The sequence below is a fragment of the Pelodiscus sinensis genome, chromosome 11 (assembly GCF_049634645.1).
Source record: "Pelodiscus sinensis isolate JC-2024 chromosome 11, ASM4963464v1, whole genome shotgun sequence".
Lineage (NCBI taxonomy): Eukaryota > Metazoa > Chordata > Testudines > Trionychidae > Pelodiscus > Pelodiscus sinensis.
This window is the reverse complement of record NC_134721.1, coordinates 35,433,374-35,451,038: the sequence shown is the minus strand read 5'-3', so window position 1 is coordinate 35,451,038 and position 17,665 is coordinate 35,433,374. Positions and strand designations below refer to the sequence as shown.

The 17,665-nt window shown below is 57.4% G+C and overlaps 1 protein-coding gene across 29 annotated transcripts in view; it reads left to right on the top strand.

The window, feature by feature from the left end:
• Nucleotides 1-17,665, top strand: part of NRXN2 (neurexin 2) — a 354,461-nt gene that overhangs the window by 316,893 nt on the left and 19,903 nt on the right. For all 29 annotated transcript variants that reach the window (XM_075939216.1, XM_075939213.1, XM_075939215.1 and 26 more), the window contains one exon: nucleotides 9,046-9,368. In XM_075939216.1, coding sequence (XP_075795331.1) covers nucleotides 9,046-9,368 — 323 coding nt within the window. The remainder of the gene's footprint in view (nucleotides 1-9,045; nucleotides 9,369-17,665) is intronic.

Here is a 17,665-nt window from a genome sequence, read left to right as displayed (position 1 = left end):
AGCCATTCCCACACATATTTGCATCTGTCTCTCCACACACCCTTTCATCCATCCCCCCACACACCTTTCCTTCTTTCTGGCCCCACAAACCCATCCATCCCCATCACACCTGTTTCCTTCCATCCAGACACTCCCTTCCTTTCTTCAGTACCCCAGCACCCCTTCCATCCATACATCCCCGCACACCCCCTTCCTTCCATTCTTCCCCACATGCACCCAGCCAATCTCATACACCCCTTCCTCCTGTTCATCCCACATACCCTCTTCCTTCCATTCACCCCCACAATCCCTTCCTAAAGAACCATTTACACTCCCTTCCATCCCCTCACACACCTTCCTTCCTTCCGTCCCCACACCTCCTGTCCATCTGTCCCCAAACACCCCTTCTATCCACCCATCCCAACATACCCCCTTCCTTGCATCTTCACACACCCTCTTCCTTCCATTCACCCCCACACATCCTTCTACCCATCACCCCCACACTTCCATCCATCCATCCTCACACACCTTATTTCCTTGCTTCTTCACATATCACCTTCCATCCATCCCCCACACGCAGGGTATGTCTACACTACCACTCTAGTTTGAACTAAGGTGGTTAATGTACTCATACGAACTTGCAAATGAAGCCCGGGATTTGAATTTCCCGGGCTTCATTTGCATGTTGCCGGGCGCTGCCATTTTTAAATGTCCGCTAGTGCAGACTCCGTGCCCGCGGCTACACACGGCATGATCTAGATAGTTTGGAATAGGCTTCCTATTCCAAACTATCTAGTTCGTGCCGCGTGTAGCCACGGGCACGGAGTCCGCACTAGCGGACATTTTAAAATGGCGGCGCCCGGCAACATGCAAATGAAGCCCGGGAAATTCAAATCCTGGGCTTCATTTGCAAGTTCGTATGACTACATTACCCACCCTAGTTCGAACTAGGGTGGTAGTGTAGACATACCCATATTTACATACACATCCATACTCACAGACATCCATCCATCCATTTGTCTGCATACACGTCGTCCCTTCCATCCCTACATCCACACTTCCATCCGTTCCTCCCACACCTGTCCATCCACACACACCGTCTTCCATCTGTTTCCACATTCTTCCTTCTTTCGTTCTTTCCTTCTCCACCCTTCCATCCATTCCCATACACACCTTCCCATCCATCCATGCATCACCCCATGCACCCCTCCATCCATCGGTCCCCCTACACATCCTTCCTTCCCTCCGCACGCACACCCTTCCATCTGTTTTCACGTACCTACATTTCTTCCATCCCCGTACATGTACACCTTTCCATCCATCTCCATACGCACCCTCCCACCCTTCCCCATTCATAGCCCCATACACGAAACCATCCCTACTCTCACTCTTACTTCCATCTGTCCTCACATCCATCCCCCACAGATTCATGCATGCCCCATACACACACACTCTCGGTTTATCTATTATTCACCAGGCAATGCATCTGGCTGGACCCATCTCTCCCAACACACACCCCTAGCCAACAGCTTCTCCCACCCTTTCAGCACCAAGCCATTCCCAACCCTGTCCCAGCCTGGTGCCTGCTGCCCTCAAGGTAGACCTGGTCTTTCAACTTGCCACACTAACCAGGGCCCAGCCTGGAAGTGCAAACCCTGGGATGGGCTTTGCTGGAAAGAAAGGCATTGAGGAGAGACCTGCCCTTTCCCCAGCAGTGCTACATGCCCTATGCCTGTCGGTTTATGGGGAGACGTCTTTGTGGGCAGCCTAGTTTCCCCAGGCCACCCCTTTGTGGAGCTAAGAGACTGAATCTGACAGCTCTAACTTCCCAGCTCCTGATTTCTGGGCTGTGCCATGGGTGGCTCTGCTTCTGCAGTCCAAAACCAGCCATGTTGCCCCAGCCCTCACTCAAACCAGGAGCCCAGAAATTGGAGAAAAGCCCCAGCTTATGGGGGCTGATTCCAAGCAGGGATCCGCCGCGGTTCAGCTTCCTGGCTTGCTACTTGAACCTTTGCCACCAGCCTGGAGTGCGAGGGGAGAACACCCACTAGTGAGCTTCTGTCCCTCTTCCTTGGAGGCCTGGCTTTCGGCACTGCTGATCTTTTGGAGATTGGGGGCTGGGCCCAAGGACACTGCTTGTGCGCGATAAGGAGCAAGTATCCTGGACAGATTGTCTGCATCAGCTTCCCTGAGGAATAAAACACAGGAGGAGATGGGGGATAGCAGAGAGACAAGTAGGTCTGCCTCAGAATAATGCTTCCCTGGAGACTTTTCAGCCAGTGGGGTAGCACCAGCTGCTCCATTAGGCTGGCTTGCTCATTCCCCTGAGACACGAACACACACACCCTCCTCCTGCTGGCAAGTAGGCTGGATTTAAACTAAGCCCCAATAAATGTGCATTTGCCTCCACAAGGGTCTTGTGCCTCACAGATAAGCTGACGCTTCCCCTTTTCACAAGCATCATGAGCTTGGTAATCGTGGGCACTCACAAGCATAACAAGTTTGGTGAAGCTCTCTTTGCAAGCGGCAGGAGTTTGTTAACCCGCAGCCTCACAACTTTGCCAGGCCTCACACCTCCCACAAGAGCAATGGGGTGGGGAGGCTTGCAGGGAAGGAATCCAAGACAAATTTGATACAGGGCAGTATTGTGGGTGTGTGCACGCGTCCGTGTGTAGGCCCTTAAAAATCCAGGTGGCAAATAAATCACATAACAAATAATCTCTTTAAATAAGCAACAAACCAAAAAAAAAATCCACCTAACGAGAGTGAAAACTAATTAATGTGCTAAAGTCCCCCAAACGCAGGGAAAACAGAGGAGTGGCAGGAGTCCAGGCAGTTTTGTGCTACCGATTTCTTAACCCCAAGCAAAAGAAAATTAAAACAAAAATAATCCTGTTTTCTAAAAAACCCAAGAAGCTGAAACTCAGAGGGTTAAAAACCTGCCGATTTCCAGAGTATTCATCCAAAGCCGAAGCTGTTGTAAAGACAGAGCGTTAACCAGCTGATAACGGTTCAGTAGGAGCCATCTGGAGTCGGTTTTGCTCACAACAGAAGGTCCCTTTAACAGTCTCTTCTCTTTTTTAAAAGGCGCCTTTGAAGGAGGGAGGGAGCGAGGAGAGAGCGTGGCAGCGAGGGGGAGGGAGTTGGCCAGGATTTGCTTTCTAAACTGCTCTGCGCCACCTGGATGGCAGCTGGGACGTGGCTAATGAGAGGGGAGGCAGGGGCAGGTTCGACGGCAGATTGATTCAGTGGCACTGCTTTGGTCCCCACATGTGGCCCCCAGCTTTGAATCAGCTGCTGGTGCTCATCCCCCACTCCCCAACACATCCCAGTGAGCACCTGCCTGTGCCAGGCACTGTGGGCAGCTAGGCCAGGATCCCGCTGTTGATAATGGGGGTCCCTCTGTTCCCTTCAGCCAGTTGTGTACCTCAGCACCCCAAGGGCTCTGCCCCTCCCAAGGAACATTTTGCCAGCCCTTCCCCACACACCTCTGCAAACCCTGCCCCCATAGATGCCCCCTTCCCCAGCCATTCTCCACATAAACCTCCCCTGTACTTCCCCCAGATATACGATTCCCCATCCCCTCCTCCCACAGATACATAACCTTCCCCACAGACAACTCCCCAGCCATGGGCAGCAGTTATAAGAGATGGAAGGCTATGCCTTCCCCCACTGCCAGCCCAGCCCCACCCATACTCCGCCCCTAGCCTCCACCCCATTCAGTGGGCCTCCCCCAGTTTTCTGGGGTTAACTGGGCTTCAGTGAGGCTGGGGCCGTGCTGCCAGCGCTTCGTGGCTGGGATCAGGTGCTGCCTGCATTCTGGGGCCAGAGGAACCACCTGCCATGTGCCCTCTATAGCCAGGGGCGTGCACACCATCAAGGACCAGAGGCCCTCCTTCCCTGTGCTCCAGGGAAGGCTGTGAGCTGTGAGCTGCCTGCCCTCCCTCATTGTGCTCCTGTCAGGGCCAGGGAAGGCTGAGGCTGGGGCCTGAGCTGCCTGCACTGCCTCCCCTCTGCCACTCCCGCGGAGGCTGAGGAAGGCTGGGGCTGAATGCTGCCCACTGGGCATGGGGTGGCATCCCCTGTAGTGGGCAGGGGGAGTGTTTGACTCCCACGTGCCCCTGGGCAGAAAGGGTGGAGCTGGGAGCTTGTTACCCCAGCCTTAGGTTCACCCATGCCCCCATAGACACACACCCTCCCCAGCCCTTCCCCACACAGCCCTCCCCAACCCCTCCCTCCATAGACACACACCCTCCCCAGCCCTTCCCACACAGCCCTCCCCAACCCCTCCCTCCATAGACACACACCCTCCCCAGCCCTTCCCCACACAGCCCTCCCCAACCCCTCCCTCCATAGACACACACCCTCCCCAGCCCTTCCCCACACAGCCCTCCCCAACCCCTCCCTCCATAGACACACACCCTCCCCAGCCCTTCCCACACAGCCCTCCCCAACCCCTCCCTCCATAGACACACACCCTCCCCAGCCCTTCCCCACACAGCCCTCCCCAACCCCTCCCTCCATAGACACACACCCTCCCCAGCCCTTCCCACACAGACCTCCCCAACCCCTCCCTCCATAGACACACACCCTCCCCAGCCCTTCCCCACACAGACCTCCCCAACTCCTCCCTCCATAGACACACACCCTCCCCAGCCCTTCCCACACAGCCCTCCCCAACCCCTCCCTCCATAGACACACACCCTCCCCAGCCCTTCCCCACACAGACCTCCCCAACCCCTCCCTCCATAGACACACACCCTCCCCAGCCCTTCCCACACAGCCCTCCCCAACCCCTCCCTCCATAGACACACACCCTCCCCAGCCCTTCCCCACACAGCCCTCCCCAACCCCTCCCTCCATAGACACACACCCTCCCCAGCCCTTCCCCACACAGCCCTCCCCAACCCCTCCCTCCATAGACACACACCCTCCCCAGCCCTTCCCCACACAGCCCTCCCCAACCCCTCCCTCCATAGACACACACCCTCCCCAGCCCTTCCCCACACAGCCCTCCCCAACCCCTCCCTCCATAGACACACACCCTCCCCAGCCCTTCCCCACACAGCCCTCCCCAACCCCTCCCTCCATAGACACACACCCTCCCCAGCCCTTCCCACACAGCCCTCCCCAACCCCTCCCTCCATAGACACACACCCTCCCCAGCCCTTCCCACACAGCCCTCCCCAACCCCTCCCTCCATAGACACACACCCTCCCCAGCCCTTCCCCACACAGCCCTCCCCAACCCCTCCCTCCATAGACACACACCCTCCCCAGCCCTTCCCCACACAGCCCTCCCCAACCCCTCCCTCCATAGACACACACCCTCCCCAGCCCTTCCCACACAGCCCTCCCCAACCCCTCCCTCCATAGACACACACCCTCCCCAGCCCTTCCCCACACAGCCCTCCCCAACCCCTCCCTCCATAGACACACACCCTCCCCAGCCCTTCCCCACACAGCCCTCCCCAACCCCTCCCTCCATAGACACACACCCTCCCCAGCCCTTCCCCACACAGCCCTCCCCAACCCCTCCCTCCATAGACACACACCCTCCCCAGCCCTTCCCCACACAGCCCTCCCCAACCCCTCCCTCCATAGACACACACCCTCCCCAGCCCTTCCCACACAGCCCTCCCCAACCCCTCCCTCCATAGACACACACCCTCCCCAGCCCTTCCCCACACAGCCCTCCCCAACCCCTCCCTCCATAGACACACACCCTCCCCAGCCCTTCCCCACACAGCCCTCCCCAACCCCTCCCTCCATAGACACACACCCTCCCCAGCCCTTCCCACACAGCCCTCCCCAACCCCTCCCTCCATAGACACACACCCTCCCCAGCCCTTCCCCACACAGCCCTCCCCAACCCCTCCCTCCATAGACACACACCCTCCCCAGCCCTTCCCCACACAGCCCTCCCCAACCCCTCCCTCCATAGACACACACCCTCCCCAGCCCTTCCCCACACAGCCCTCCCCAACCCCTCCCTCCATAGACACACACCCTCCCCAGCCCTTCCCCACACAGCCCTCCCCAACCCCTCCCTCCATAGACACACACCCTCCCCAGCCCTTCCCACACAGCCCTCCCCAACCCCTCCCTCCATAGACACACACCCTCCCCAGCCCTTCCCACACAGCCCTCCCCAACCCCTCCCTCCATAGACACACACCCTCCCCAGCCCTTCCCACACAGCCCTCCCCAACCCCTCCCTCCATAGACACACACCCTCCCCAGCCCTTCCCCACACAGCCCTCCCCAACCCCTCCCTCCATAGACACACACCCTCCCCAGCCCTTCCCCACACAGCCCTCCCCAACCCCTCCCTCCATAGACACACACCCTCCCCAGCCCTTCCCCACACAGCCCTCCCCAACCCCTCCCTCCATAGACACACACCCTCCCCAGCCCTTCCCACACAGCCCTCCCCAACCCCTCCCTCCATAGACACACACCCTCCCCAGCCCTTCCCCACACAGCCCTCCCCAACCCCTCCCTCCATAGACACACACCCTCCCCAGCCCTTCCCCACACAGCCCTCCCCAACCCCTCCCTCCATAGACACACACCCTCCCCAGCCCTTCCCCACACAGCCCTCCCCAACCCCTCCCTCCATAGACACACACCCTCCCCAGCCCTTCCCCACACAGCCCTCCCCAACCCCTCCCTCCATAGACACACACCCTCCCCAGCCCTTCCCCACACAGCCCTCCCCAACCCCTCCCTCCATAGACACACACCCTCCCCAGCCCTTCCCCACACAGCCCTCCCCAACCCCTCCCTCCATAGACACACACCCTCCCCAGCCCTTCCCACACAGCCCTCCCCAACCCCTCCCTCCATAGACACACACCCTCCCCAGCCCTTCCCCACACAGCCCTCCCCAACCCCTCCCTCCATAGACACACACCCTCCCCAGCCCTTCCCCACACAGCCCTCCCCAACCCCTCCCTCCATAGACACACACCCTCCCCAGCCCTTCCCCACACAGCCCTCCCCAACCCCTCCCTCCATAGACACACACCCTCCCCAGCCCTTCCCCACACAGCCCTCCCCAACCCCTCCCTCCATAGACACACACCCTCCCCAGCCCTTCCCCACACAGCCCTCCCCAACCCCTCCCTCCATAGACACACACCCTCCCCAGCCCTTCCCACACAGCCCTCCCCAACCCCTCCCTCCATAGACACACACCCTCCCCAGCCCTTCCCCACACAGCCCTCCCCAACCCCTCCCTCCATAGACACACACCCTCCCCAGCCCTTCCCACACAGCCCTCCCCAACCCCTCCCTCCATAGACACACACCCTCCCCAGCCCTTCCCCACACAGCCCTCCCCAACCCCTCCCTCCATAGACACACACCCTCCCCAGCCCTTCCCCACACAGCCCTCCCCAACCCCTCCCTCCATAGACACACACCCTCCCCAGCCCTTCCCCACACAGCCCTCCCCAACCCCTCCCTCCATAGACACACGCCCTTCCCCACACAGCCCTCCCCAACTCCTCCCTCCATAGACACACACCCTCCCCAGCTCCTCCCCACACAGACCTCCCCCGCAGACACATACCCCTCTCTGGCCCTCTACTCCTCATATGTCCACCCTCCTCTCAGTCTGGCTCCTTCCCCCTCAGCTGCACTGCAGCCTTCTGCTAGACATGGGGGAGGGGCTGCACAGCTCAGAAGATGTGCACCCCTGGGCCAACCAGCTTATACCCCCATCTGCCCCAAAACGGCTCCTTCACCCTGCACATTCCTTCCTCGGCTGGCCAGACTAGAGCCAGCACCCCTACAGGGGGGAAGCCTTGAGTCTTGTTCTCTACCCCCATGAGTCACTCATTACCCCTCTGCACCACCCACACTGCGGCTGGATTAGAGCTGGTGCCCCCTGGAGGGGAAGGGCCCTGAGTCGCATTATCAGTCAGAGGGGACCTAACAGTTCCAAGGCCTGTGTTATGCCCAGTACCTCTCTGTGCTGCACATCTCTCTCTCCTCCTCGGCTCACTCTGTTTCTGTTCCATGCAGGGTCTGTGAATGCCAAATGGGTCCCAAGGGGGGCAGAATGGAGGGAAGGTAGCTAGACAGGGGAGTGAGTGTGGGGATGGATGGGTGGAGCCAGGGTAGGGATGGAGGAGATGGAAGGATGCAGGGCTGGGGGGATAGATGGAGCAGTGTTCAGGGATGTTGGACACGTAAAGGTGTGAGGGATGTGGGCACAGATGGAGGGACAGGGGATGTAGGGGGACTGGTCTGGCGGTGGAAGGTTGGGTTGGAAGGGTGGGGGATGGAGGGAGTGGTTTGGGGGCAGAGAAAGGGAAGAGAAGGTTGGGGGTGGACAGAGAGAGTGAGAGGCGGGGAGGAGGAGTAGGGGCTGGAGGGGCTGACTTGTGGTGTTCAAGAAGCTCTGGGAGTGTTGAGGAGGAAGCTGAGCAGGGGCAGGTATAGGCAGGGCTGGGCTTGGGGGAAGGGGTAGATTGGGGATGGGGTGAGGGCAAAGCTGGGACAAGAGGAGGTGGAAGGGCTTTAGGGAAGGGGTGGAGTGGGGTGAGGATGGGGCCTTGAGCAGAGCAGGAGGTGAGGCCCGAGCATTCCTCAGCTGGAGCAGAAGCTGTTGCCTATGAGTGGAGGGACAGATGAGAGGGGAGGGAGCTGGAGGGGATAGAAGAAGGGGGTGTGGCTGGGAGAGGTTGGGGGAAGGGGGTTGAGGGCTAGAGATGGAAGGAGATGGGTGGTTGGAGGGCTGTGACAGACCAAAGCCATGTGTGGTGTATTAGGAGCCAGTGCAGAGTCCCAAGTGGCTGGCAGGGAGTGAAGTGGAAGGAGAAAGTGAGAACGAAGGGGGGGGGGCGGGTGTTGCTGTGGACCCCAGTCAGGGCAGTGGCTGGGGGACTGACACAGGGTCCCTTGGCTGGCTGAGCTCTGCCTCTCCTGAGCTGCAATTCACTCAGGATTTTTCTTTCTCTGTTTATTCTTCCCTCCCCTCTACTCCCACCCTGCGACTCCATCCCCCCTTGGAACTCATCCATCCCCTTTCTCCCTTCCCCACACCCCATCTTGGCAGGTCGACAGCTGACAATATTTAACAGCCAGGCTGCCATCAAGATTGGGGGCCGAGATCAAGGCCGCCCCTTCCAGGGCCAGATCTCGGGGCTCTACTACAACGGGCTCAAAGTTCTGTCCCTGGCGGCCGAGAGTGACCCCAACGTGTGGGTGGAGGGGAACCTGCGGTTGGTGGGCGAGGTGCCCTCCGTCATGACCACCGAGACCACGGCCACTACCCTGCTGGCTGACATGTCCACCACCATCATGGAAACCACCACCACCATGGCTACCACCACCACGCGGCGCGGCCGCTCTCCCACTATGCGTGACAGCATAACCCAGGTGAGTGGTGGGAGGGGAGATGGGAAGGTGAAGGGGTCCTGGTAACCAGGGCAGAGGAGATGGGAAGGTGAGGGGGGGGTCTGCCGCCTGGGGGCAGGGTGATGGGAAGGTGAGGGGAAGTCTGGTGCCTGGGGACAGGGTGATAGGAAGGGGGGGGGGGTTGATGCCTGAGGAGGGGAGATGGGAAGGTGAGGGGAGGTCTGGTACTCGTGGGCAGGGAGATGGGGAGGGAAGGGGGGGGTCTGGTGCCTGGGGACAGGGTGATAGGAAGGTGGGGGGGATTGATGCCTGAGGAGGGGAGATGGGAAGGTGAGGGGAGGTCTGGTACTTGTGGGCAGGGAGGAGGGGAGGGGGGGGGTCTGGTGCCTGGGGACAGGGTGATGGGAAGGTGAGGGGGGGTCTGGTGCCTGGGGGCAGGGTGATGGGAAGGTGAGGGGGGGTCTGGTGCCTGGGGGAGGGGAAATAGGAGGGTGAGGGGGGGTCTGGTGCCTGGGGGCAGGGTGATAGGAAGGGGGGGGGTTGATGCCTGGCGAGGGGAGATGGGAAGGTGAGGGGAGGTCTGGTACTCAGGCATGGGGAAGGTGGGGGGTCTGGAAAGATAAGGAGTCTGGTACCTGAGGGAGGAGAGATGGGAAGGTGTATGGGGGTCTGGTAACTAGGGCAGCTGAGTGGGGATTTAGGGAGGTAGGCAAGATACAGGGAGGGATGGGTACGGCTAGCTCTTCTGTCCTGGCTAAGTCCTGTATCTCCATCCCTTGGGCTCCCTGATAGCTGGCACCTCCCTGGTAAGGCCAGGGACATGCAAGATGCTGGGTTTTGGGGAGGGGCTGCCTAGAGCCTTTGCAGCCTGGCTCTCCTATCGTAAGTAGGCCCTGTAGCCTGTATCCCTTGAGCTGGTATCTCCCAGGAAAGGCAGGGGGACAAGTGAGATGCCAGGGGAAGCCTGTGGGGTCCAGTCTCCTGTCCTCAAACAGTTGCAGGGCTCCCTGCATTCCTGTCCCCCTACCTGGCCTCTAAGTGCCCCCATGAATCTACAGACTCGGGGCTATGCTCTGGGCTTTGGAACAATCTCTTGGGGTATGTCTACACTACCCCGCTAGTTCGAACTAGCGGGGTAATGTAGGCATACTGCACTTGCAAATGAAGCCCGGGATTTGAATTTCCCGGGCTTCATTTGCATAAGCGGGGCGCCGCCATTTTTAAATCCCCGCTCGTTCGAACCCCGTGCAGCGCGGCTACACGGGGCTCGAACTAGGTAGTTCAAACTATGCTCCCTAGTTCGAACTACCGTTACTCCTCGTGGAATGAGGAGTAATGGTAGTTCGGAATAGGAAGCCTAGTTCGAACTGCCTAGTTCGTGCCCCGTGTAGCCGCGCTGCACGGGGTTCGAATGAGCGGGGTTTTAAAAATGGCGGCTCCCCGCTTATGCAAATGAAGCCCGGGAAATTCAAATCCCGGGCTTCATTTGCAAGTGCGGTATGCCTACATTACCCCGCTAGTTCGAACTAGCGGGGTAGTGTAGACATACCCTTGGAGACTCACTTCCTCCAGCACAGGCCACACAGCCTCCCCTCTCATGCGGAGACTCTCCCTCTGGGGTCCAGCCCTCCTGTTTCCCCTCAGCTCTGCCCAACGAGTCCAGCTGAGACGGGCTCCTGGCAGAGCCTCGTCCACCCTCAGGGACTGATGCCCCTCAGCCGGCATTTCTGGTGACCCTCGAGCAGCATCTCCAGGGCAGATGGTTTATTAGGGATGGTGTTTCCTGTAAGCCGAGCACTTGGGTGGCCATCCAGCAGAGAGTCAAATGCCGCCCAGCTGATTAGCAGAGCGCCCAGTGCTCACAGCCAGCTACGTGTGTTCCTATTGGTTGTGCACATCCTCACATGCCTGGGTGCACATAACGAAATTTATTCCATGCATGGATGGAAAAAAAATAGAGGGAACATTGGATGGAGTGGTAGTCGTGGCTTAGCACGGAGAGCTGAAGGTTAAAGCACAGTCCGTTCTGCTCAGCCCAGAGCCTGGCCAAGCTGTAGTGAGCCCCAGGGTCAGGTTTTGACTATCTGCCTGCCTCTGTCTGCTCCCAGGTGGGAGCTGCCAGTTTCCTCCACTAGCCACACTTCTCCCACAGCTCCTCCTCCTGATCTTTATTCTCCAGTTGGGATATGGGCTCAGCTTCCCTGCAGAGAAGTGGGGAAATCCATCCCCCTCCAGGTCCTTGGCTGCTGTAGGTGTTAAGGGCCTGGTGATCATTCATCTTGGATTTGCTATTGATTTGGGGTTGGTTCCTGGCCAGTCTCTCTTTAATGACTCATTCAGAATCAGAAAGGAGGGTGACATTCATACCTGTGACTCTGAGCCTGCTTTGAGAGCAAGTAGTGTGCTCTTCCCCATTGGGTAGCCATACAAAATATTGAGGAAACTGAGGCATGCATAGGCTTCATAAAACTGTTAGAGAAAATTCCTACTTTGTCACTCTCCGTCATGAGCTAGGTCTCACCCATCCTTTACCTCTCCTGGAGGAGGGGGATTTTGCAGCTCTCCCACGTTCATAGGAGCACCCCTGCAGATGAACCAGTTTCCTCCTCAGATGCTTCCATGGGAATCTGGGGACAAAGATTCACAACACCCACACAGCATTCGGAAACCAAAATGGAGTGCAGCTAACAGGAAGCTCCATGTGTCTGAGTCAAAGGATGTTTTCTGTCTAGCTTGAACATGTCTACACAGGAATGCTAAACCAGATTGAGGGAGTGGATGAACTGAAAGTGGACTAGCTAGTCCTGATTAATTTTTTGTGGGGACACTGGTTCCAGTTTAAGAGAATCCACACATACAAATCACTACCAGCCCCTGCACCCCCAGAGGACAAACTAGGCAGGGGTGGCGTCTCCAGATGCACACTCTGTAGCATGATTTGGTCCCCCTTTGTTCTCCCAGGTCTGTTCTAGTCACACCAGACAAGTGGAAGACTCGAACCAGAACCCTCAATGGAAATAGCCCTGGCATGTTGTCCCTTAGCAAGCTGGGAGCATTTGGGGAGATGTGGCTCACTGGAACTGTTCTCTTCCCATTCCCAATTGCTGGCCAACCCACTAGTGCAGGGGTGGGGAACCTTTTTGGGGTCAGGGGCCATTGACCCACAGAAAAATCCATCAGAGGCCACACACAGGTGAGAAGCAAAAAAAAAAAACCAAAAAACCCACAAATCCTCATTGATGTGGCCCCGAATGAGGAAAAAGATACTCCCCGCATTCCCCTCGCACGCCAGAGTCTACTGGCCCCCAGACTAGTAGATTTTGTGTGCTCCAGCCCTGTGGGCAAGTGCGGGGGAGGGGAGGGGAGGGGAGGGGAGGGGAGGAGCTGGAGCACCAGCACGGGAAGGAAGGAATGCTGGGGTGGGAACCCTGAGCCTTGGGGGCTGGATTCAGGCAAGCCAGGGACTGCATCTGGCCTTATGTTCTCCACCTCTGCACTAGTGACACAAACCAATCTGTCCTGTCACGCTGGGCAGGAAACAGCTTCCATCTTTTAGCGATCATGTACATTTGTCCCCAGACAAAACGTCAAAATGTGGATAGTTTGCACAGATGAGGGGAACCTTCCAGTTGAGGAAATGGAAATGGCCCATCAGAGGAAGGAGGGTCTGGGAGAAGCCTTGCAGGTGGTGTGTGGTTCTCCTATTTGAAGACGGAACTTATCTTTCTGATTCTCTGCCAGAAATGTCTGTAATAGCAGAGTCTGGACTTGGTGACCTGGGGTCCCTCGCAGCCCTGTGACCCTGTGGTTTTGATCTGTTTTCCTTCTCCTTTTTAGCTTGTGGTCTGAATTAAGTTAATTTTGAAAGGGAAATTCGTTTGAGCCAACCCTCCTAATCTTTTCATTTCAAAAGTGTCAACAATTTTGAAGCGTGTTTCTGAAATTTTCTCAAGTTGGGGAATTTGCCAGAGCCTCCCATGCCTCAGGGACATGTTCAGTTTTGACGAATGGGTGCTTTTGGCAATGAAACATTTCATCAGAGTGTTCCTGACCAGCTGGAACAATCAGCCAGACAAAGGTTCATCTTGCAAAGCCTGATTCATAGAGTCGAAGGCCAGAAGGGACCATTGTGATCATCTAGTCTGACCTGCAAAGTCTCCTGTATAACACTTCAGTAAATTCATTGCTGGGTGAACTAGAGCACATCTGTTAGAAAAACATACAAGCTTGATACCCACGGCTCTTGGTAAGCCAGTGCCATCCCCCTGCCAAGCCAGCATACAGTAGCCATACATCACAGCCCTGTAGTCCTGCTCCCTGAGCGGGCATCTCCTGAGACTACTCCCAAGTCAAGCAAGGGCACAGCAGAGGGCAGGTAACTGCATCCTTTGGGCGGGATGAGGGCAATCCCTGCAGTCACAATGGAACAGTCAGGGTGGAGGCAGAAGGGCTGGAGCAGAATGGGGGAACTGGATTTAAAACCCTCAAATTCTGGGGAGGCATTTACATCAATGTCACACAACTGGGGAGGAAATGGGCTGCGGGGGGGTAGGAAAGGCCACGGGGCTGAGAAGAGGATGAAGGCGGATGAGCAGGGGAGGGAGGAAGATGGAGGGGAGATAGGCAGAGCCTAGTGCGGGGTGGGCAGGGCCTAAGGCAGGGGGCTGGAGGAGGATGAGGGATGTGAGGCAGGGAAGGATCGATGGGGTGGGCTTGACCTGAATATGGAGAGGGAGTGGGAATGGGATGGTGAGGATGGATGTGTGGCCAAGCCTGTGATCAGGGGTGGAGGGTAGGGTCTGGAGAAAGGTGTAAGGGTGCAGAGCCTGGGCCTGGAGAAGGGAGGGCCAGCCGGAGGATGGCTGGATGGGCAAGGGTCCAGAGGAGGAAGAAGAGGCCACGCCATTGCTGCCTGGATCAGGATGCAGTGTTGTTATTCACCTCTGGGGTCACTCTCTCCAGCCACCGCTGCTGCAGCAGCCACAAGATTTTTCTTCCTCCTCACGCCCATGTGTATGAAAAATAAAAATCGCTGACAAAGTCATCTTCCTGTTGCCATGGCAACCATAGCAGTAATTAGACCAGCCTGATTTCCCATCCTTGAGAGAGAGGCTGGGGGGTAAGTTTCAGGAGAGGGGATGACTCAGAGATGAAACACAGTGGGTTTGAAGGGGATTCTATTTGCGGTGGGTTTTTCTGTGCTCAGGCACCCAGGCGCCCCTCCTGCAAGCATTCTCTGCCCCAGGGGAAAGAGGAGGGACCTGAGGCACAATGGAGGGTTAGTGGCTCAGCTCCACCACAGACGAGAGTGAGCTGGGCAGAGGGAACGGAACCCAGAAAACTAGCTCCCAGCCCCCCTGCTCAACTCACTGGACACCATTTCCTTCCAAGAGCTGGGGATAGAACCCAGGAGTCCTTTGCTCAGTCCACTATAAGGAGCAGGGTACGAACAGGTCCCCATCCCAGACCCCAGGAGTTCATCCGTCCTGGGTGCTCACCAACTCCCTCCTCTTTAGGAGTAGGGAGGCTCAGAGCAGAATTTGGGATCCCTGGTTTGAGAGTCTCCCAGGGCTGGAGAGATGGGGATACTCAGTGTGGGGTCCTGGCATCAGGACTTTCTAGGCTGGACCTAGAGGGATGATGCCCTTAGTGCTCCAGTGACCACTGGCTGTAGTGCTGGTTTGCAATTGGACAACATGCATCCATTGCTCCTCCATCTTGCAGGGAGACAGCACTAGGAAGGGATTTATGGCTGTAATAAGGGGCCAGAATTGGACACCGCACTACTGGCACTGAGACTAGAGATCAGTGGGGGGAATGCTACAGTGTTACTGTGTAGTGACAGGCACAGGCACTGCCTTATGGCTGGGCACAGCAACAACCCCTCCAACAAAGGCCATGGTTCCTATCATGCCGCACGCTGCACAGACTGCCTGACATTCAGGATCCATGTTGCACTGGACAGCACACAGACCCCATCACAGAGTGGGGTCCCATTGAGCCAGGTATTGCGCAGACCCCCACCTGAGATTGGAGACCTATTCAGCCAGGCACTGCACAAACACCCCTCCAACCAATTTCAGCTCTGCCCAGACACATAGGCTACGTCTACATTGGCATGATCTTGCGCAAATACTTTAACGCAAAAGTTCTTGCGTTAAAGTATTTGCACAAGAGAGCATCTACACTGGCATGTGCCTTTGCGCAAGAGCATCCGTGCCGGTGTAGACGTTCTCTTGCGCAAGAAAGCTCCGATGGCCATTTTAGCCAAGAACAGTTGTGCAAGAGGGCTTATTCCTGAGCAGGAGCATTACAGTTCTTGCGCTCCACTGAGCCCCTACCCTATTTCACACATTAGATCGTCAGTGTTCTTGCGCAAGAATTCCCCGCCAGTGTAGACAGGCAGCAAGATTTTGCGCAAAAGTGGCTGCATTTACACAAAATCATGCCAATGTAGACACAGCCATAGTGAGAGACGGTTTCTGCCCCCAAAGAGCTCACAAGCTGGAGGCACAGAGAGAAACAGAGGCTGGGAGTCAATGCCTCGAGGTTCTGTCCTAGTTCTGAGGACAGTGAGTCTAGTGGTTAGAGCAGAGGGCTGAGAGTTAGGACTCCAGGACTCAATTCCCAGTTGCACCTGGAGGCACATACTGTTGTAGGTCTAGTAGAATGGCAGCTGCCCCCTCCAGCAAGGACTCTGCTCTGTTATGAAAAGAGGCTGCTGCTTTTCAAGGCTGCTCCATTGGTCTCTGACACATGCTGGCAGAAGCAGGGCATACTTCCCCTATTGCTCTTCATTGGTACGTCCCAGTCCTCTTGCTATGGCCCGCATGGGCACCAGTTGCAGACCCTTCCCCAGAGGCAGCATAGCACCACAAAAGTAGTCTCCACTCATAGCTTTAGGTGCATTGAGTGCAAGGAACTGGTGAGCCCTGCAGCCAAGCCCCCAGCACTGCCTGCAACAGAATGTCTCCACTGAGCCCCTACCCTATGCCTTGCACCAGCCTGCCAGCACCTTCTGCTGGCCTCCCACCCCTCTCCTTGCAGCGCAATGCCTCATGCAGACTGGTTGCAAAGGAGAGCATCCCCCTCCTGACTGCCCAGAACTCTCTAGGCCCCCCCACTAGACAGGCCCAGCACTGCTTTGCTGGGGAATTGGATCACCATGCCACTTGCCATACACCTTTTGCCACCTCAGTCGCTATTTCAAGCGGCCAGTGGCCCACGGGGAAGGGCTCAAGAGCCCTGGAGGACCTGATTGAGAGCACTCGCCCCAGGAGGACCTGATTGAGAGCACTCGAGGCAGAGAGCCCTTGGAGGCATGAGTGTGCTGTGGAGGAGAGACCTTGGGGGCGGAGGGGGGAGGAGAGGGACTGCTGCATCTGCCATTAGCTCCAAGGGAAGCCAGATTGGGAGAGTTAAGGAACAGCTGAGGTGAGGAATCCCCCAAAGGCCTGCATATGCCCCACCCCTTCTGTGTCCAAATCTCACCTGCCCTTCCTGGCCACACTCTGTAAAGAGGAGCCCAGTGCCAGCCCCCTAAAATCCTCTCAGGATTTGCCTTCAAGCAAATGGCTTTTGGGATCGGGGCTCCTGGATGACCCCTGCTATTCAGAACAGGGGGGTCTGCCTTTCTGAAGGGCAGGAAGGAGAGAGGGTACCTAGCTGGAAGTTAAATGGAGGAAGAAGATTGTAGTGATACAGATGGGTGGGGGTGGACCAGAACAGCTGGCTGCAGAAGAGGCAAGGATTCTGTGAGGGGAGGGGAAATGATCACACACAGGTGGCTGTTTGCAGGGCTGGAGGGGGAAGAGACAGCTGGCTGGGGAAGAGGCGATTAGACACAGCTGTGGAGGAGTTGGGACAGTTGGCTGTGCGGGGGAGGAGCTATCAGACAGCACAGCTGGCTGTGTGCAGTGTGGGTGAGGGGGAAGGGGAGTGAGGAACAGAACACCCAGTTGACTAAGAGTGGGATGATCAGACAGCTGACTGCAGAGTAAGGATTAGTCTGTGTGCAGTGAGGAGGGGAGATCAGACACAGCTGGCTGCGGGTGGGGGCAATCAGTCACAGCTGGCTGTGTGCAGGGGGAGAGGGGAGATCAGACACAGCTGGCTGTGGGTGGGGGATCAGTCACAGCTAGGTGGGGGGGATCAGTCACAGCTGGCTGTGTGCTGGGGAGAGGTGATCAGACACAGCTGGCTGCGGGTGGGGGGGGGGAGGATCAGTCACAGCTGGCTGAGTGCAGTGGCATGGGGGTGAGAAATAGACCCAATAGCTGAGGGGGGGATGATCAGACAGCTGACTGCTGGGTGAGGAT